The sequence below is a fragment of the Scomber scombrus genome, chromosome 14, assembly GCF_963691925.1.
Source record: "Scomber scombrus chromosome 14, fScoSco1.1, whole genome shotgun sequence".
NCBI classification, from domain to species: Eukaryota; Metazoa; Chordata; class Actinopteri; order Scombriformes; family Scombridae; genus Scomber; species Scomber scombrus.
Window position 1 is genome coordinate 15,949,109 of NC_084983.1, and position 22,299 is coordinate 15,971,407.

The 22,299-nt window shown below is 38.9% G+C and overlaps 1 protein-coding gene across 3 annotated transcripts in view; it reads left to right on the forward strand.

Annotated features, from left to right (window-relative positions):
* Positions 1-414: 414 nt before the first annotated feature.
* Positions 415-22,299, forward strand: part of gria4b (glutamate receptor, ionotropic, AMPA 4b) — a 135,830-nt gene continuing 113,945 nt past the window's right edge. For all 3 annotated transcript variants that reach the window (XM_062432884.1, XM_062432886.1, XM_062432887.1), the window contains exons 1-2: positions 415-505; positions 6,617-6,775. In XM_062432884.1, the coding sequence (XP_062288868.1) occupies positions 415-505; positions 6,617-6,775 (250 nt within the window). The remainder of the gene's footprint in view (positions 506-6,616; positions 6,776-22,299) is intronic.

A 22,299-nucleotide genomic window follows, 5' to 3' on the forward strand; every position in this document is an offset into this window, starting at 1 on the left:
CCTCCTGCCTGCCCCGGTCGGAGTAAAAGGCGCATGTGTGGTATTGCTGTGATGTGAGTTGAGCCGCATCCAGACGCACTGGCCGCCGCTGGCTGATGCCCCCCCCCCCCCACTCACTCACTCCCTCCCTCCCTCCCTCCCTCCTCCCCATTTCTCTCCCCTCATCTTGGTGGTGTTGTGCGCAAAATCTCCAGCGCCGGACGGACGGACGCAGTTTGACGGTACAAAACGAGCGGCACTGCAGGGGGATATCCAAGAATAAAGCATCCAAAGCAGACATGGATATTTAACGGGCTTTGATTCTTATTTTTTTATGTCTTTGTCTTTTTTCCCCAACCTTGTGATGTTGCTTTTGCCCCGGAGGTGTTAATTAAACCTGCTCGATGTCTCTCATCAGTTTATAACCGAAACAAAATGAGGATTCCTTCGCGAGACTGGTTTCTGTTGATATTCTCTGGCTTTTTGGGAATGACAATGGGTGCTTTCCCGAGCAGCGTTCAGATCGGTGAGTGAAAGCTTTCATGTTTAATTCCTCGTAACCAGAAAATGAATCATGTGCATGGATGTGTGGACGTCCTGTCATTTAACACCTCAGCGCCGCTCAAAGTGGAAACTGCTGCTATTGTCCACAGTCTTTCATTTTTCTTGGCTGATTTTTTTGCGTAATTGCAGACGTGGTTGTTTCCTCTGTTGATGCTGTGCATGTTTAACACACACACACACACACACACACACACACACACACACACACACACACACACACACACACACACACACACACACACCTAATGCGCTTTGTATCTGCAGGCTAGAGTGTGTATCCCAGTGCACTCCGCCACTGCAGCAGATCAGAGCAGCAAAGTGTGTGTGTGTGTGTGTGTGTGTGTGTGTGTGTGTGTGTGTGTGTGTGTGTGTGTGTGTGTGTGTGTGTGTGTGTGTGTGTGTGTGTGTGTGCGTGCGTATTCCCTATGCAGGCTGCCTGTGCATTGACTGCTGTTAACACTCATAGATCCCGGACCTGGCGCTGCATTAAACCTCTGCCATGGTCCCACAGATCGTCCAACATTTCCCCCCTTTTCACTCAGTTGCACTCTTAAAAAATAAAAGCAAACAAACAAACCAAAAAAAGCATCTCCATGTTTCTATTTGAACAACTTAACAGTGTTTGTTATAGGAGGAAATAAAAATGATGGATTGATAGTTTTCATTTCACCAGCAGACAGATTGACGTGGCTGATTTAAAGGCAGGGAATGAAAAGAAGGGCAAACTGTGACCTCCAGTTGTTGATCATCACAACCCTCCCCAAAAATCAATTATTAGAAAAGCAGTCATGCTTTTTATGGTAAAACCCTATGAGTTAAAAGTGTTATAACCCTTTTCTCTGGAATTAAACATTAGCTCAAATAGACTTTTTTTTTTTTTTTTTTGGTGGGTTTACCCCTCCACTGCATCCCAGCTTGTAGTGGAGTTCAGGCACATCAAAAGCAGTCAGGCTGATGAAAAATGACAAGCTGTTCAAATGATTCTCCTTGTCCTTTTATATCAACGTGATACTCAAATCCCCCGGCCCCTCCAGCGAGGGTCAGAGGTCAGGGTCTGTTACAGAACAGCACCCCTACAACTGAGGACACTTGAGCAGGGTGAGGGGTTTAGACCTGGCTCTGTGGAACTGCTGTGCAATCATGCTTAACATTATTTTGCTGCTGCAAGCAAAACTACAGATTTTTGCTCACATTTCTGTGCTGTTTCAGACCCCTGATGTTTTTTCACATTAGAACCACTTCTCATTATCATTTGGCAAAAAGCATTGATGCAAATGATAGCAAACATTGTTGATGTAATAGTGGTGCCATCATATTTTCTGTGTCAGCTGTGGTTATTGACCTGGAGAGTAAAAATCCACACTGTGAAGTATTTCATCACCCAGCAGACTTTATTTAACACGTACGTAACATAGTTTTGAGCTCCATCAGCTCTCAGAGAGGGCAAACATCTCTCCAACCAACACTCATCACTGAAAAATCAACACTTATTAGCGGTGGAAAATTTGCCTTGTACACATGTATCCATCACAGAAACAAGTTTACAAATACATTCATGGCAACGACCACAGATGAATCCTGACACCACTGACACATGAGAGATCCTGAGAATTACTGATGCCAAATTTCATTCATGCTTTTGTTCATTAATTTTCCACACTGTTTTATTTCTTTTGAAGGCCAGGATGAGGCTGCAGCATGTCCCAGCATGCATTGCATGGAGGGCAGGGGGACATCCTTTCAATCTGTCACATCCAAAAAAGCCCGAAATATGTTCTTAGAATAATCATAAAACTAACCAAAACAGCGTTCAATACATTTATAGAGCACACTCAAAGTGAACCAGGATATAGAAAACTGACATTCCAGGCAACATTAACAAGGGCTTTAAGACTTTTGAAAGGATTTACAGGTTTGTTTTCTGAAGGATGCTGAAGCTATTGTCATGTCTAAAGAAGATCCTGAGTAGTCTGTGTGTGTGTGTGTGTGTGTGTGTGTGTGTGTGTGTGTGTGTGTGTGTGTGTGTGTGTGTGTGTGTGTGTGTGTGTGTGTGTGAGATGAAACTGTTGTTGCAAAATTCTCAGACCAACTGAGACCAGTTACATCACCACACATCGAGAACTTATTCACACCTCATATTAACATTGGATCTGTATATACAGTATAGATGTCTTATCGGGATTAAAAAACAAATGTTAATACAAGTGTAAATGCACACAAAACTAATTGCGATCGGATTGGCTGGACACATCTGGCAACCCTGTCTCCTAGAAATAATGTCCATCTACAACTGAATTGCAACAGCAAATACATTTAGCAGGAAACATAATGCAGGCTGAATAATGTTTTCTCTCAACATAATGAGAAAATGTTAAAATTGATGTATTTGGCAAGAATGTTGACACTGAACGTATGAGTGATCTGATCTTGCCGCACAATATCCGCCAATAGAAACTACAGCACTATAAAACTGTAGTTTTATTTAGGCAGCACTCAGTTGAGGTTTGGTGAAGGAAAACTCAGCAAAGCACAACATGTTTGTTATTATTTAGGCAACTACAATCTTCCTCTAACCTTAACCACACACAAGTTTGTTATACACCTACCATCCACTCTGACTTCAGTGTGACATATAAATGTACTGCCTGTGAACATAAACCAGGCAGCATATATCGTATAACAATTTAGTCGTATGTAAAAAATAATATCAGCAGCATTTTTCCATAATTTTAGCCCAGTTAGCAAAGCTACTAAAGAGTAGTCTATGGATGCCATCCACCTTGCACATTATAGCGGCCTGTTGAGAATATCCTACATTGCTTCCCTTCAACCTGAGACACACCATGATTGTTTACAATTCAGCCAGCTCCACCCACCTACTTTTCAACACAAATTTTCCTCAGGGGGGTTTTAAAATCCGTAAAGCAATACAACATCTTCTATCATTAGACGCTCGATTCAGATAAGGAAAAACTCTCCAAAATACATTTTAAAAATTGAAGAAACCTCAAAGGAAGGATCCTTCTTCCAGGACATGCAATAGATGTTGTGTACAGTGTGTGCAGAAAAGACCAGGTAGCAACAACCCAAAAACCCCACCAGGAATAAATTCAGTGCTCAGATGAAATCATTCAGATAACACACCATTTGGAAATGGGGTCAAAAACAAAGAGGATCCTTGGAGTCTTGTTGTTTTTTTTGCAAACCATATGGCATTCATGAAACTTCAAAGTCTGGGTAGTTTTATACTGAATCTCATTTTGTCTTACATACATTAGCAGAGCGAGAGAGAGAGAAGGTCATAACTGAATAAGTGGGATTCAGGCCAAAACTTGATTTTATTACCTTCTAATCAGTAGCGAGGGTATACGTTTTCACATTTAAATTGTGCAAAGGACATTCCTGCTGATTGGGAGCCAAGATGTTCAAAATGTTCACACCATTTTATTTTTTTTACCAGCAAATCAGGAATTAACACCTTCTGTGAGCATTTGGTGTGTGTGTGAGTGTGAGTCAATGGGACATGAAATGATCACATTTACACCACAATCAAAACCTGGCTTTATCTTATCATTTCTAGATCCACAGAAGGGATTTTCATGACTGCGTATCATAAAGGAGTATTAATACTCTAAAGTTTAGCTTTTTACTATAAAGAGGTCAGCCATAAAAAGAACACACTGGCATTTTGCTTTAAAGGACAATTACACTCGTCTCGTCCCTAGAAATATAGCCTTGAGTTAACTTTTAAAATGTGAAACAAACTGCTTCTAACCTAAAACACCACTGACATTTACACAATCGTGAACAGCTTCGTCAAGATCTTTGTATTTGAACAAGGCTGTAATGTCAAAATGTCAGGAAAGAAAATATAAATAAACCAAGAGCAAAGACTGATTCTTGAAGCTGCTTTTGCACAAAATAAAATGAAGTAAAAGTTGCTCCACAGGAATATTAGCTGAATGTTATATCACTTTTTCTTCGTGCATTAATATGAAACAGACATATTTTACACATTGGACGGAGCTCGATATGTCACAAAGCCCTAGAGGTGCCTGAAGAATTACGAGTTACTATATAGTAGCATTAAAACTGAATTGTCAGCAATAGGATATTGGCAAAGTGATTTACCAAACCAATATTGGCCCTTTATTACTCTTCGTATATTGACCAACCAGTTGACTGAGGTTCCTCACCAATCGCAGCTGCTAAAACAGTCAGTTAAACCATAATAAAGTTTTGGTGACAACCTTTTTAAATTGAGATGGTCCTCACAAGAAAAACAGCTTTAATTGTTTGTTCTAATGCATAAAACAACTTAGGTTTACCAGATAAGATAACCCTCTAGTGGCTGTGTGAATTATTACTCGTCTGCCAGAAGCAAAGACAGAAGTAGCCTGAAGTACAGCTCTATTAATCCTATTGGGGGAAGAAGTCAGTCTGGATGGATGGGTCCATAAACTGTTGAACTTAGACTCAGGAAACCTGCTTGTTTCCCATTTCCTGCCACTTACTTTTAAACCATGGCTGCAATCTTTCCTGAACCAACCAAGTTGTTTTTAGCCTGTTTAGATAGTGGCTGAAATATCTCTGTAACATCTGGATGGATTCCTATGATGCCATGGTACAAATATGTTTTCCTCTACCACCACCAGGCCATTTATTCATTAAAAACTTGATATTTAAGACAAAATTTGGTACAGGCGTCCATTGTTCCCCATGGACGAATCCTAATGTCTCTGTTGATGAACTATTGGATTGATTACCATGACATTTGTTATAGATGCTCAATAATGATAATATTGACTTTGATAATCCTCTGACTTTTCATCCAGCGCCATCATCAGGTCAAATTTGATCAATACTTTGGGTTGCGACGAAAAAACCTGCAAAACTTAAGACATCCCCATCAGCTGCACTTTGTCTTTAGTGCCAATTAGTAGATGTTTTCATACTAACACGATAAGATACAATGTTGAAGATGGTAAACAGCATCCACCTCAGAGGATCAGTGTGTCTAAGTAGTCTTGTTTTAACCTTAACAAGGTAGTTTTGGTGCCCAAAGCTAACCATACCCAAGCAATAATAGTAGTTATATATATACATATGTATTTTTTAGCTGTCAGAACACTCATTAATGACATTGTGAACATACTGTATACTCTATGTGATAAAACAAATTCTAATTTTCTTCTAAATTTAAGGTTTGACTGTATCTCAGGGCCTTTTTCAATGTATGACACTTGGTCAGAAATGATACAATATATTGTTGTATATTCATTCTGCTATTTGGTGTAACAACTAATAAAGAGGAAACATGAGACCAGGTAGAATTGCATGTGGGCATGTATGTAGTGGCGACTCAGGACTGTGGATTACAATGACGGATGTAAAAAAAGGGCGTGACAGTATCTCTAAAGGGACAAACTTACAACATACAGAACTTCGATCATGTTAGAACAAGTGGTCTTATATAGAGTAGAGATTGTAACCCCTGTGGTTTTGAAATTCTTTCATTTTGGATGGCAATAACAACAACAACAACAAAAAATGTTGTCATTTAGTTTAGTAGTGAGTTGTCGCCCGTTCCACTTGTGCTTCTCAAATCAGCAAACCACCAGGGGAGGAATGGTTTAATTTCAAGTTTGAAATCTTCCTCCACAGAATATGTAGAGGAATCATTACTGTGATAAAAGGTTTCATTTTCACTGCTATTATCTTGTAGTGCACAGTGAAGATTGGTCAATACTGCTCTGAACGCGGTGACCGACTCTGGTCAAATAAGGGTATGTTGCTCTAATGTCAGATTTTTTTTAGGTGTGACAGGAATGTGTGAAGACCTGTGTCCTAGAAGAAATTGCTTTATTTGTATTCAAAAGAGTGAAAATCTGCAGATGATGGTGAGATTGTTGCAGTGGTTTTCACTTGTCTCGTGTCTCTGTGCCCGTCAGCAGTAATTGTGAACTGTCTCTACAACAAGATTAAACATGGTTGTAAAATAGAGTGGGTTCTTCTCTGTTGATTTTCTGTCATATGATCCTCATCAGACCTGTGTTTCTCCCCCTCTGTTTAGGCGGGCTCTTCATCAGAAACACTGATCAGGAGTACACCGCCTTTCGTTTGGCAATCTTCCTGCACAACACCAGCCCGAACGCCTCGGAAGCCCCGTTCAACCTGGTGCCTCATGTGGACAACATCGAGACGGCCAACAGCTTTGCTGTCACCAACGCCTGTAAGTCGAGTTTATTACCGTAAAAAAGGGAAATGAGGATTCCTGCACAGCGAAAGTGTGCAAGATTATATACATTAACAACCATTTGAGGTTTCCAGAGGATTTTATCAAGATGCATGATCTATAAATGGTCTTTAATTGAAGGATAATTTAAGGGTCTTCATTTTACCATCATAATCCTATAAATAATAATAACATTGTACTCACTAAGTTAAAGGAACCATCGTCATTATCTTATGTTGGGATGTAGGACTTTCATCCTCTAAAACTACAAATTGTCGCATTTGCATTTTGTTTGTGTGTACCTTAAAAACAAGATGTTGGTTGGCTTTTCTTTTTTTTTTCTTTGGACACTGTTTTTCCCCTCTTTATGGTAAGCAAGACTCACTGCATCCTGATTCCAGCTTAATTTATCACACAGTCATGAGATTGGTATCAGTCCTCTCATTTCATCCTCAGAAAGAGAGCAATTAAGCACATTTTCTCAAAATGTTGAAGTATTTCTTTACTTGCTGTGAGATGGGATCCAGCAGCATCGCTAAAAAAGAAGTCAGAGACGATCAGATAGTTTTTAAACAAAAACCCTGATTAGCCAAACTTTGGAAGAGAAAATGAAGGTGAACTGCAAAATTTAGTACATTTACAAGCACTTTAGTGTCCTGCTTTTTATCATATTATATGATATTACGTATATTTAATGTCAGAAACCTGGTTATTTAAATCCCTGTAGACATGATCTTAACAGTATCCAGGTATACAGGTGTGTCTTGATTCCTCAATATCTCAACCCAGAATGATCAGACACCTGGATAAAGTGCCACGGTATCCTGTTTTTTATCGGGGTACTCCAAGTAACATATCCAAGTTTCTTAAAACTGGGACATGGCCTCATTCAGGTTTCTGAAACCAGGATAAGATGGTTACATGTAAGAAAATTGAGGATCTTCATGCACATGTGAATGTATTAATTGATACATTCACAGTTTACAGTTGTATTTAATAGCTGTTCTTTTTGTTAGTTATGCGCACACTTTTTTCCAGACATTTAAATTAGTTTTACATCCAAATAAAGTGGTTTAAATGATCTGAATAAACAGTTGTTTGATGGTGCAGCTTTCCATCTTGGACTAAGGCATTGTTGTGTTCCCAGATTTCAGCAATTAGTGAGAACAATGTTATTATAACTGATAGAAATTAAATCCAAAACCACTGAAAAAACAAACATATACACACATACATACACAGCATATACACACAAACAACAATCACACACACTGCCACAGTTAGATCTCCTAACAGTAGTAGGTGTGTGTGTGTGTGTGTGTGTGTGTGTGTGGGGGGGGGGGGGGGGTTCCTGCAGAGGCCATAAAACACTGCAGCCTGATGTCTTCTACTATCTATGGTGCGATCTGGTGTTAGAAAAATCAATGGCTAAATTAAGCAGAGAATGAAGTGCTGTTATGTTTGTTGGGTAATCGAGGGAGTGTTATTTATGTGTGTGTGTGTGTGACAGTTTTCAGAAATTTTCTCATCTTGTGATCAGAATAGGAGTAACTATTTCACGTAACCATCTCAGACCTCATATTTCCCCACAGGATTTGGGGGGTGATTTTCTATATTTTTTTCTTATTATCATCAAATCTCAAATGCAGACCCAAACCAACAACTTCATTATTGTCCAAAAACTACTAAAATTATGTCAGTGAGCAAAAGTGTAGCACTGGGTAACATGTTCCTTCATTACGAATAGTTAAGTCATGTCAGTTTGTTTAGAAACAGCCCCAAAAACTAATAACAGCGATCATATTTTTCAGTCTTCAGAGAGGTAGTTCTGTGTAAGGCAGACAAATGTTTTCCTTTAATGAATCACACCGCTACAGTTTGGTCACATTATTTTGTTTAAAAGTTTTTCAAGTTTTCAGTCTCTAGAGAGTAGTTCTGTGTAAGGCAGATGTTACTGAGCATGTGCAGGAACACATATCACAACCTCTCAACTTTGTGCTACATTGGACATTATAAATAACTTCAATACAAACAAACAGCAATGAATGTTTACGGTCTCTAGAGAGTAGTTATGTGTAAAGAGAGAAGTAGGTTTCAGTTTACAGAGCTTTGCTAGCTTGTTTTCCTACATATTATAACCTTTAGGCTTTGTATATTTGTAAGTTATTTATAATGTCCAATGTAGCACAAAGTTGAGAGGTTGCTGCACATGCTCAGTGCCTTACACAGAACTACTCTCTGGAAAATGAAAACTAAAAAAACAATAACAAAATGTGACTAAACCCTTCAACATTTCACCCAGTGCAGCATTGTGATTCTTTAATGAAAACGTATGCCTGCCTTACACAGAACTACTCTCTGGAGACTAAAAACATGATTGCTGTTATTAGACTTTGGAGCCGTTTCTAAACAAACTGACGTGATCAAGCTGTTCATAATGAAGGAACATGTCACCCATTGCTACAATGTGGCTCAATGTTTTTAATAGTCCATGGCACAGAGGAATAAGGTATATCAGGCTTTGGAGATGCGCACAATACATGTGAGTAGAATCAGTTCATTGTTGATTTGCCTCTGCACATGAGATTTGTTGACAATAAGAAAAATATAGAAAATCTCCGGCCTTATCCTCTAAATTTCAAATTACACTGAGGACACCTCATTTGTATTTTCTGCCATATCTCATTAATTTGAATGATGTCTCATGCTCGAGTTTTCTATGGCTGCATCATCACAGCAAGTGAAAAAGGTCTAGTTCTTTTCCACAACATTATACATGCATTTCTCTGGTGGGATCACCTGAAACCTTGAACCCATGCTGACGTAAGCATTCAGCTCAAATCTCCTTTTAATCAAAACCAATGTATCGGTAAAAGGTTTCGCTTATTAATGACCTTCCGAAATGAAATTACAGTAGATGAAGCTTTATTGATCTCTTTGGGGAAATGAATTGTGGCTGCAGTTCATAGAATAATGCAGAGAAACATAGAAAAGTAGGTTATGAGCACAAGAATAGAATTGAAGATGAGCAATTAAAATATATAATGTATATATATTCATGCACATAAATATGCAGCTGACACTTGAAACATATGTAAAGTGGACTGCAGGAAAGAGCATGAATCTTTGTTTAAAAATACATATTTAGATAGTTTATTTGGATGAAATATGTACACAACCACCATGTTCCAGATCCAAACTAGTACTAAGTGCTTGAGTTTTTTTTATTTGAACAACCTACTTTAAAAGTAGTCAATAATTTGCACAGAAGAGACCACGGTTGCAGAACCTGAAGCGGCTTTTATTTCAATAATCCCTCCACAAATGCTTGTACACTTGCAAGGTTACACCATCCTCGAAACAGGCATTTTATGTTCATCCGGTCAATACCGACACTGAAATGAGGCAGCGAGACAGGAAACGGCTGTTAGAGGAGCTCGAAATGACCGAGACTATGAGAAGAGAGCAGCAGTTATTTTGTAGCAGAGGCATGGGGAGAGGGTAAACTATATATTTCCAGGAACAGAAGAAGAACTATGGGATTTTTCTCCTCTAGTCTAATGGCTGCATAGTCACAGGATGTGAGTCTGCAGCCCATTGATTGGCCAAGCCAAATCAGAGCAGAATTACATGAGCCAATCAATGGCTCTGATAGCTCAGGGCCAGTGGGAGAATCTGACATCGAACCACATCGCTTGTTTTCACCCCTCGTTTTTTACATTTCCCCGTGTCTATATTCTTTTTTTTGTTCTTTTTTGCTTCTCACTCCATTATCAAAGGCCCTGAGATAATGATTATGAATAGACAGCGTTAGCATGTGACGTTTAAGGGCATAGCGTACATTTGGGAAGGGGAGATGAGAGACGGAGCTAATTTGTGAAGAGAGATTAGGCCATTCAGTGGCTCGACGTGCTGCTGTCAGGAAGGCTGATGGGGATAATTGGTGGGAGGACGGGGACAAATGTTGTTGTATGTTCCCATTGTCACTGATAATCATTCTGTGGACCCAGGCACTGTGCCACATTTGATTAACAATATAGACTCTTTATTAATCACAGTGGGGTTAGTGATTTTACTCTATTGTAAAGCTACTCATAACATGTATTTAGTTGGTTATCTCACAACTTTTAAAAGTCCCACTGTTGGCACTTTACAGAGCAACACACTGCATCAACACCAAGTTAATTGTGATGCCTCGGTGTAATTACCATTAACAAATGAGAACACGGTCAAGGCATTTGTGTCTTGTGTCGCGGTGGTGGATTTCAGTGTTTCCCACAAGCTGAGAAGTTATTTGTGGCGCTCAGCTCTGTGCTGGAAAATGTTGGCTTCTGCAAAGAAATGGACTTTCAGGGATTGTTTGTCTTTCACAAAAGCAAATAGCTGGAAATCCAAACATGCTACTGTGCTCTTTATGTGTTGGAGCATCATACTTTGCTCAGCTCATCATATTTTACTCATTAGTTTGCTTTGTCTTGTCTAAATTGTCAATGTGGTTTTAAATACGTATTTGTTTTTATTAATGCTGTTTTTATGTGGAAGATAATGGGGATTCAAATAAAGAGGAAAGGTTTTGGTTTGTCCCCAACCCATTCTGAATCTTTATAGTATAGCCTACTGTACATACTACTCATCACAGTATACTGTTCATGCAGCTAATATATCCTAAATGACTACTGGAAGAAATTATGTTGTGTCATCTAACAGGGGAGATGTTTTTCTTCCAGCTGTTTCCAACTCTGTTTTATTTTTATTTTTATTTTTTTAAATGCGATTGCAGAAAGCTGTATGCTACCAAGTCTGTTGCACTGTTGGACAATAGTGTTACACACAGAGATTGACCACACTTAATAAATATAAAACCTGCTCAAAATTAGTATTTAGTGTGAATTTTTGTTACTGCAGTCATTTTTCAATTCTAGACACAGTGGCTTTATATATTATCTTCAGGTTAACAAATCCCATAAAAAGACCAAAAACTATTAATCGATCCCGTTAACATGTATTGTCTGTGTAGCCATAGTCCTGTGTGCCATAGAGCTCCATTGTTGTCCAAAAAACCTATTATAAACACATCAGTGTGTCACACTGGTGTACTGGGTGACATGCTCTTTCATTACCATGAACACACTGTGTTTCTTTTGAGTCAATCCCGTGAACCCTGTCCTGCTTTGAAATACGCACTAGTGCACCAGATATGTGTTAATCAACTGCTGAAAACTGTGAAAACAGAAAGCAAATGCACTATTTATTATTGTTTAAGTAATGTTTGCTAAAAACTTTTTAAAAAAAAGAAGAAAGAAAGTATATATTTGGGCTTAGAGCTGAGTCTCACAGAAAGGCTGTTTCACGTTGGACGTGTTGTTGGTTTTAGTATTTTTAGGGGATTTGTTGAGAATAAGACTACGTTGCTTTAGGGGGAATAAAGGAAACACAATTAAATGCACCCTTGCACCTCACAAATCCAAGTTTATTTAGTACGATGACATACATCCTATTAAATATATTGTTGCTAAATGAAATTGAACTCAGTGAACGGAAAAATTAATTTTCTAGTTGCAGTGAGGGAGGCATTGTGATTGGTCTCTGTCCATCCATTTGTTCTTTCATTACATTTATTTGCACACAACATGACTATGACACTAATTATATGATTTTGTGATAATGGGACATGCTGCGTCTTACTACTGCATTTTGACATTTTAAAAGAGGTCATGAGGTCAAAACTGTGATGCAGCTGTTACTAACTGGCCTGGAGGAAGATCGGTTGTGGGGAGTGAAATGTTTTGCATTGCCTTATGTCACCTACAAATGATGCATGATGCATCACTAACATTGTGTTTAACTTAGGCTAAAATCTGTGATTTGGAATAATTTGTTTTTATTGCGTGCACAAATGGATGCAGATTTCAGCCTGTCTGTGCTTCTGTGCTTTTTTTGTAAACTGGTGTTAAGACGGAAAATCTCTGTCTCTCAAATATAGCCGGTGTGTGTGCCGGAAGACCATGTCAATGCCAAAGCAACAGACTGCTTGGTTGATTATGAAACACAGAGCCAGCATGACAACGATTTCATGGATCTCTGCCTGGCTGTCAAGGTGCCATTTCTAGTGATGTGCTGAAGTTCAGGACAGTCAGAGTGACTGTGAGAGAGTGCCTGAGTCCTTGAACTTGAATGGCTTCTCAACCAATTGTCACTTGGAAGGGAGGATATGTCATCTGGGAATTCAGACAGAAAGTCCCTGAGAACATTCAGGTGTTTCTGACGAGAGTAGTGAGCGGTGCCATTCGATTAACATCACCAGTGAAAATGTCTCTGACAAAAAAAAGTAGAAAATAGATGGAAAATTGAGGCTCTGTGACCGTATGGTACAAGTGAAATGCTAGAGAACTTGGGATATCCCAATCTATTTTCAGCACAATACTCGCTGATACACTTGAGAAAAGTGCCTCACTGAGGAGCTTTCACCTCAGATAATTCTGTAAGCTGAGATTCTTCACATTGAAGTGGAATAAAAATGAAGAGTATACGTGAAGAAAATAATTGAAAGAAGAAGTATTTTTTTCTTTGTGCTTTGTGACAGGTTGAGACTGCAGTGAAACTCCACCCACCAGATTTTACTGAAGGGGATTGTTCGGTTTAGAATTTTTTCCCCATGTTTCCCTGAACATCCAGTAATGTAGCTTAGCAAGGCTATTGTTACTGTTCAGCATACTTTTAAATTGCATGCAGAGGCTTGGAAAAGGTATCCACATGTCAGTGTTACACCAAAACATTACTGTGATAAAAAAAACCCAGTTTCCTAAATCTTTATTGTTGTTTAAGCTCCAGGCTAACACATATGTGTGGTGTTGTGTCTGACAGTTTTATGCAGGAATTTAACAAAGTTTTAGGTCTTTTTAAGTCTTCAGCATTGTGTCAACGCATGTAACAAAATTATCTAAGCTCAAACATCCTCTCACTAGCTTTCCAGAGCTTTCAGCTGCATCTTCATTCAGCAAACGGAGCCAGCTCAGCAGCCCTGTCTCCTAAATGAAAGAAGGGTAATTACTGTAAAATTAACCATGAAGAAAACTTCATAATAACATTTAATTTCTGTTGGTGTGGCCATCACTTTTATCCGTAACATATTAATCATTATGGTACCTGAGATCTTTGAACTCATGATGTGTATGATATGATTTATTTATAGATTACAGACATAAAACAAGGGATCCAAAGGATAACATATTAAAGTGAAAAAACTGACATGGTTCAAAGATGTTAAAAGAGAAAGAAACAGAAAAGACATTCAACATAAAACTTAGCAACACTGCTAAAAAAAAATAGGTCCAAAAGCTCAAGAAACATGAGTTACAGTCTGTGTAAAGAACAATAAATGTGTTCTGAGTTTTTCACACCACAGAAAAATATGTGATTAACCACCCAGCTACATTTGAAAGATTTAAAAAATCGGCAAGTATAAAATGAGGTTTCAAAATTGTGGAGAAATAAGCAATATTCTCTGCTCTGAATCGGCATTTTTCAAAACACACGTTTGACGGTGCTTCAAGTTAAAAAGCATCACACAAACATGACAGTAACAATAAGATAATATTTTTAGAACAGAGATAATATCAGCAAAACCAATAAAACATAAGGGAATATAAGTGAGATTTAAGTGAGGGTTTTTTAAAAATGTCAGTTGAGCTGGATAATCTGATTGTAAGAGGTAAACTTGGTCTCCCATCATCTTGAATCATGCTCTGTCCAGTAGACTCTGGTTAGCCGATCTGAGAGACTTTAAATTACTTTAAAGACACAAACAGCGATTCAGAAATATACTCAGGGGCTCCAACATGTCGAGACTGATAAAAAAGTATATAAAGTATTGAATAAGGGAGGAGGGATTCCAGCCAATGACCTGCTGAGGATGTCGGTGATTTTAATGTCTGTAAAACTGCACAAAATTATACTGTAGCTACATTTAAACAAACAAACCGCAAAATCCTTGTTCATTCCTTTTCTAAATTTGGGATGGGGAGATGATTGGATAGAGGAGTTGAGTGAACTGAGGAGGAAAGATGAGCATTTCTCAGTGTAGCACACAGACAGAATGAATAAAGAGTTGGAAATAGGATATTGAATAAATTAACCTCAAAGAGATGGAGGAAGGATTTCAGCAAGCTGTATTTAATCAAGGTACGCAGTTTGGGTGAAAGTGAGTATTAGAATCTCTAGACCTTAATTATAAACTCCAAATTTAATCAGGATTTGGACGGACTCTGACTAACACTGTCATGTAAAAAAAACCAAAATGAAAAATAATCAATATGCCTCTGAGCAGCTTCTCAGCGGTGTGTGCGTGTGTGTGTGTGTGTGTGTGTGTGTGTGTGTGTGTGTGTGTGTGTGTGCTTTTTCATCTGCAGTTCATTCATCCAGCTTATCCTCGTTGTGTGTTACACGGTAACCTTTTAACCGCACAGCCAGACAATGGCTTTAAATGCAGCTTGAGGGGGTGGAAGGGGTTAATTTGACCTCCTACATGCTGCCCCTGCCTTCGCCTTCATTGAAACAGTGACATCTTAATCTGCATTGAGTCATTTATATTCAGCATGGCACTCTGACTCACTCCAGATCCAGATAGCGAGCAGCCTGTGCTCCTATATGCACTCATGCAGCATTGGAGACTCTGCATTTTCTCTGCTGCTCACACGTGAACACATGCCTCCCTTGTCTGTCCTTGAAGTGGGAAAATGCTCTCCCGTCTGTGTATCATGTGTGCCTTTTTGTGTGTGTGTGTGTGTGTGTGTGTGTGTGTGTGTGTGTGTGTGTGTTTATGTGTGGGTTTGCATGCAAATAATTCAGCTGTGCAGCATGTTTAAGCCCCTCCATGGGCTCCAATAAGAGGGGCTCTTCTGCTCTGTAGTACTGCCCTTTAAATGGCTGCCCGTGCCCCTCATTTGTCTGAGGATTCTTCTTCTGATGCGCGGGTGAAAAAAATACGGGCCTTTTGGCGATGTGTACTTGTATGCGTAATGACTGGTGTTAGGAAAAAAGGGATGGAGAAAAGGCGAGGGGGGAGGAGGGGGACACTAATGAGAGATTAATGTGGTGAAGCAGGGAGGAAGATGGAGGATGGAGAGGGGGGTAGAGGGAATAAAAGGTGATGGCGAAAAAATGATTTTTACAAGGAGGAATCAGCCTGGTATAATGTAAAATGTAAGCATGTTAATGTAAGTATTCCTCCTCATAAAATACTGCTTTTCAGCTGTATTTGCATGTATTACCTGTACCTGAAACGGAGCACCATTAGTCATACGCTGCTAAATTTAGTCAAGACATTTTGATGAAAAGTGCCCCCTGCATTGCTGTTTGTGTAGCGGGTGAAACGCAAGGACGTCCAATGAAAGGATCGACTTTGCAGCACTCTTTGCCTCACATGATAGTCTGCAACCCCTCAAATACACTGATTTTAGTCAATTCATTGGGTAAAAGAGTCTTAACTGATGCTTTGTGTGATGTTTAACACATTTCTAACATCTACTAGTTGAGGTAGAGAAGTAGAGTTTCATAACTGAATAAATAATTTTACGTATTTACCCTTTACCCCAACCAAATAATTATGTGGACACACAAATAAATACATTTATTCTAAGATATGTAAAACCAAACCTACACTATGATCACAATGATTTTACAGATTCAGCATCTCTGCTTTTGTGGAAGAGAGAATAGGGACAGCTTAACCACACTGATACAGATTGAGGTTGTTTTTTCTTATGTTGCACCCACATAAACTCAAGAAGTCCTTAAATTAAAAAAAAACCAAAATCTTTTATTTACATTTTAAAGCACAGAGATGACACCTTAACTGCACCACAGAATGTAAAATATCTTAGATGTAATTTCTCCGCTCTGACGGTTTCTCCATGTTCTTCATTCAACTTTGTCTCCTCCTCTTCCTTCCCATTCCACCTCCCTGCACCTCCCCCTCCTGATCTATGTACTGGTTATGTAAGTGGCCCCCTGAGGTGTTTTTGTGAGTGTGTATGTGTGTTTTTGTTTTTTTTGTGTGTGTGTGTGTGTGTGTGTGTGTGTGTGTTCGTGTTCGTGTTCGTGGAGGTGTCACAGGTTGAGAAAGAACTCTGAGGAATCGACTTGAAGTGAACCACGTTTAACTCCTTTAGGGGTGAAATTAAAGTTAATAAACAAAACTGTTAATACAATCCTCCAGATGTAGTTTGATTCATGAAGTTGATAGTCGGTCTGGGGCGGATTGGCTTTAGTTATATCTTACAATGTTTTAACAACAGATGTTTTAATACATCAATTGGAGCAGGGGTGGCGAACCATGTGCCATGGAGAGCCATGTGTATGCAGGTTTTCCTTTCAACCAAACACTTCAACAGGTGATTTCACTGATTAACACAGCTTCAGCCACAGAGGTGTGTTAATCAGTGAAATCACCTGTTGAAGTGTTTGGTTGGAAGGAAAACCTGCATACACATGGCTCTCCATGGCCACATGGTTCGCCACCCCTGAATTAGAGCAAAAAAGGAAATCATGGTTTCCATAGACAGAAGGGTTTTCTACATGTAACCATTGTCACCACAAGTTAGTTTTAAAAACTTGAACTGACAACCAAAATGCTTGTACCAAAGGTGATATTCATTATTATTCAAATTAACAATTTCAATGCAAAACAATCATGAACATAGTACACCAACATGGCATCACTGTGACAAATGATCTGAAACAGTCCTTAAGTTAGAAATCTGACTCGCCGATGTTAGTAACACGTCATTTGTCATCATCTACTTCAACAAAACGGCCGACATGAGTGTTTTCTGATCTGACATCCCTTCTGCAGGACGATAAAATGTGTCAGCGCCTTTCAAAACCTTTACAAATCACACACAAACACGATTTGCATGACCGTTTTCTGATCTGGTTCTGCTTTTGTTAAGGTTTAGGTTATGTGTAAGCACAAAAAGTACCTTGAAGGGAAAGATCATAAAAGCTTGACACACCAGATGGTTTGATACAGAGAACCATCTGAGTAGTCGCCCTTGGATACTGTTTGGAAAAGGGCAGAGGCTTTTTTATACTTGGCAGGTGACCATCTGTCTGTACCTGTCTATCACTGTTTTTTAGCTTGTCAGGGAGCTAAATCCTTAAGTGCATAACTTGAAGCCTGACAAGATGGATTTTTGCATGATCTTGCAAATTCAGCAGCCTCGCAAGGTAAAATATCATGATTTGGGCTAAAAAAATTAACTAGACAGTCTGAATTATCCTCTTCCTCCTCCTCCCTGTTTCAGACTGTGTACGTCTGTGGCAGTTCTTTGTCCTTTGGCCACCCACGACCTTATGTAAGGGATTGGTCTGAACTTGGCCAGAGGGGTCCAACAAGATTCCGAAAGAGTAAATATGATATGTGTGTTTGTGGAGAGGCATGGTTCAGGGTGCACATCAAGTTCATGTGAGGAAATCCAAGCTCACACTCAGCATTTATTAGAGAAATGCTATTGGCGGCAACAAATGGCTCCTTCAGTCCATCAGGGATTTTCATTTGAGTCTCTGTGCTCTCTATAGGCCTGAATGTCAAAGCACTGACACAGCAGTTCAACTTCAGTCTCCATATACACACTTGCGTCCTCGGGCGAGTACTGTCCGTAAAGCACCTTGAAGTCCTCGATAAATTTGTTATATCCAGTTTTATCCGGCAACCTCCCTCCCTTGAGATAACATACGGTCCTCTAAGTTCTTAGCCAAACTTAGGGAAAAACTGCCTCTGGTTAAATGTTTTGTGACTGGGCTTTCCTCTGTTCAGTGTGACACCGCAGAAAGAGTCCTCCTCAATTGCCCTCTGGCTGAGTTCAGTGAAGTGACTTTATTTAGTTAATTTGGTAGAGAAGGGTCGTATGAAAGGGAAATTACCAAAAATAATTACCATAGTTTCCTGGTCCGCCATCAAGCCACTTTGTCAGTTTCACTGCATCACTCGGGGCGAATTTCACTCTCATTTGCATAAAACGTTAAACTTTAAACCCTTTTTTCACACGGCCAGTCAGTCCCGTGTTGTCTGGAATCCCACTATGTCTTATGATGCGTTTTGGTCCAATAGAAAATGAATGCAGCTGAATTTTACTGCACATTCCTCCGGTGGGTCTTCACCGTTACACTTTTCAATTTTAAGAGAATAAATTTAAGATTTTTTGACACTTATTTTTTAGCCGTGGCAAGGAGGAAATATTGGTCACACAACCTAATAGATGCTCAAAATGAAAAGAAAAACATTACCCTTATCAAACTCACCCAGAAACTAAACATCATCTTCTTAGTTTGACCATTTAATCATCAAGCACTTTCATAATGAAATCCTGAGAGCCAGCTGTTATTGCACACAGAAGGGTAATAATGGTTTTCAATCTTCTAGACCAGAAGCAGTTAGTAATTTGGCAACACATGCTGAGGTTGTGTTGTGTTGTGTTGTTAAAGTGCATGTCAATCACCCCCACCTCTACATTCAGAATAAGTCATATGAATTGGACAACATTTGAAGTGTCAGCAGGCCACGCTGGACAATGGAAAGGTAGATAACGATGCAATGCAAAGAACAAGATACGCTTAATTAGCTATGGCTGCTGTCATTTGAAGGCAATTATTGAACATTTAGAAGCCATCAGGGGTGTGAAGCAGCTCTTTCCACCTTCTTACTCAATTAGAAGGCTATTTTTGGATTTCTTCTGATGATTTTCTTTTTTCCAAACTAGGACAGGAAGTCCTGTCAGTTACTTTGTGCTAATCATTTAGAGATTGCTGCTCAAATTTGAGCATCTTTGAGCTCCCATCTGAATTTCAATGCATCACTTTGAGGGACTCGCAGAAAACAGAACTAGGTAAACTTCATGATGTGAGGTAAACAAGTGCATGATTTGCCTAATGGGCGGCCAGGGTCTCCCTGAATCACCTCATCCTTGTGCTCAAACACCTCACTTTCACCTGAGGACGACCATTTGTTAGGTGGGGAGCATCTTTTTGTGTGCAGATACTTCTCACCCAGCACCTACAATGAATTTATACATGCCTGCTGATGATTACCTGAGGAGTAATCAGTTGTTTTCCAAATCAAAAACTCCCACTTGCTACCTTTAGATGCTATTAGAACCCACAGTGCAAAGAGATGCATGGACCAACATAATGAAGATACTGTTATTTTTAGAGCTTTACCATTAGTGGGACAAGAAATGTAATGCTGTATCAATGGATCTTTCATTAGATTATAAAATACTTTGTGTATATAATGGTGCTAGAAGATAGTTGATGTAATGTTTGACCTGAAGGCACGAGAAGGTCTATCGCTGTTTTTACTCTTCGGCGCTGTAGCAACGGTCTTCAGGGACAAAGGAACATATCATCCAGTGCAGCACTATGGCTCATTGATGTGTTTTTAATAGTTTTTAGGATGACAACTGAGCTCTATGTCACAGAGGAGTAAGATATATCTGACCATGGGTACACGCAGTACTTCTAAGTATGATGAGTTCATTGTTGGTTTGGCTTGTTGGTAATAAGAAAAATGTAGAAAATCAACTGCCATGTCCTTTTAAGAAGAAAAGAATGGATGGATTCACCAAATAGCTGACATCGTGACCCTACAGTTGGGCAAAATTGTACATAAATCATTTTCATCTGTGATATAATACAGATGATGCAGTATGATTGGCTGCATGAGTGCCAGCTGTCTGCAGGAATCCACCTGAATTCAGCCAATGTATATAAAGTTTTTTTAATTGTTATGAAGGTCTTTTTTTCTGTCGAGAGTAGGGCTGGGCAATTAATCGAAAAATAATCGAAACCTACATTTAGAAACTCTAATCGACTTAATCTTTCTCATGTCAATTAATCGTGGTGTTCACTGTTGCGATGACAATAAAGGTTGAATATCTTTAAGGAATTTGAAAACTTGTCTCCAGTGATCATTTTAACCCAAACCAGTAAACTAGACATTAACCACAGCGTCACACCTTAAAACATCATTATTTTCACTCCCTAAAGATACTCATGTGTGAGGGCAGCAGTGTAAAATACAATACAAAATAAACCGTGAAAATAAATAATTGTTCATCAAGAGTGGAAATATTTGTTCATTAATCGAAATCGAGGTTAAAAGTTCAATTAATAGTGATTTTGATTTTTGCGATAATCGCTCAGCCCTAATCGAGAGTTTAACTTTAACTTGAAACACTCAATTTTTCTACAAACACAAACACACACACACACACACACACACAAACCTCCAATAAAGATACAGTATATGCACACACAATATGTTTCTAAAGCTTCTGTACAAACCTTCTTCGGTCCACGTCGACCTTCAAACAACCGTATCAGTCAGCTGCTAATATCAATATTGTTCATGCAACATTAACGCTAATGAAAGCCTAACGGATTGAAGTGGATTGCTTTGCCAGACAAGAGAATATTTTAAGAGACCCGACAGAGAGGTGAGTGGGAGGGAAACAGCAGTAGGTCTGCTCTGGGATCACACTGAATAAGTCGTGTGAATTCACAGATTGGTTTTAACAGGAACACACACTCTGGCCAGGGGAGTTATTCTCACACGCACACATCGTCATACGTACTGCACGCATGAGGCGCTATCACATTTCTGAAATGACTGAAAATAGCTGCAACACTCCGAATTAAATCAAATTACAAGCTTCAAGAGATTGCTTTGGTATGTAAATCACGCAGAAAGAACAATGGCATGTTTAATTGTAAAAATCATCATGATAAAAGTGACTGAAAGGAGAGAAAGTTGTTTGTTTTTTTAAAGCAATGTTCATCATAAAAGTTAAATTCCTTTGCAGCTTCAGTCTTACTTCAAGCTTGCTAGCCTCACTTGTGTTGGCTAATGTTATCTGATGTTTACAAACCTTAGATATTATTGTTGATTATTATTATGTATTATATATTATTATTGAGTCTATTAACTGATATGCTACTGTTTTGTTTCAAACATTTCGAAGGTTTTACCACTAAAATATAACCAAAAATAAAAACAAGAGCCGCAACTAATGACTATTATCATATCAATTAACCTGATTAATTGGTTTATTGTTTGTTCTATACATCTGAAAGCAGTGATAATTGTCTGTCACAGTTTCCTAAAATCCAAGGTGACATCGTCAAATTGCCTGATTTGTTACGCCAACAGTCGAAAGCCAAAAGATCACATAAGACTACGAAAAGCTGCAAGTCCTCACAAATGATTGGCTGGAACTGAATTTAACATTAATAAATTATGAAAATAGTTACTTAAAATTGTTATTTTCCCGTGGATCAACTCTTTGTAGCTCTAGTAGTTTATCTCACCTGGAGACATGTTTGTCTTTTCCTGCTTGTGATCTGACTCCTCTGACTCTCAGTAAACTGTGCAGCTCTCTCGGGTGTTTTAGTATATTTTAGCTCATTGTTTTGGATTTCCAACCACATTTAAAGTTGCACCTGGCAGCTTTTTTCAGTAAAATGAA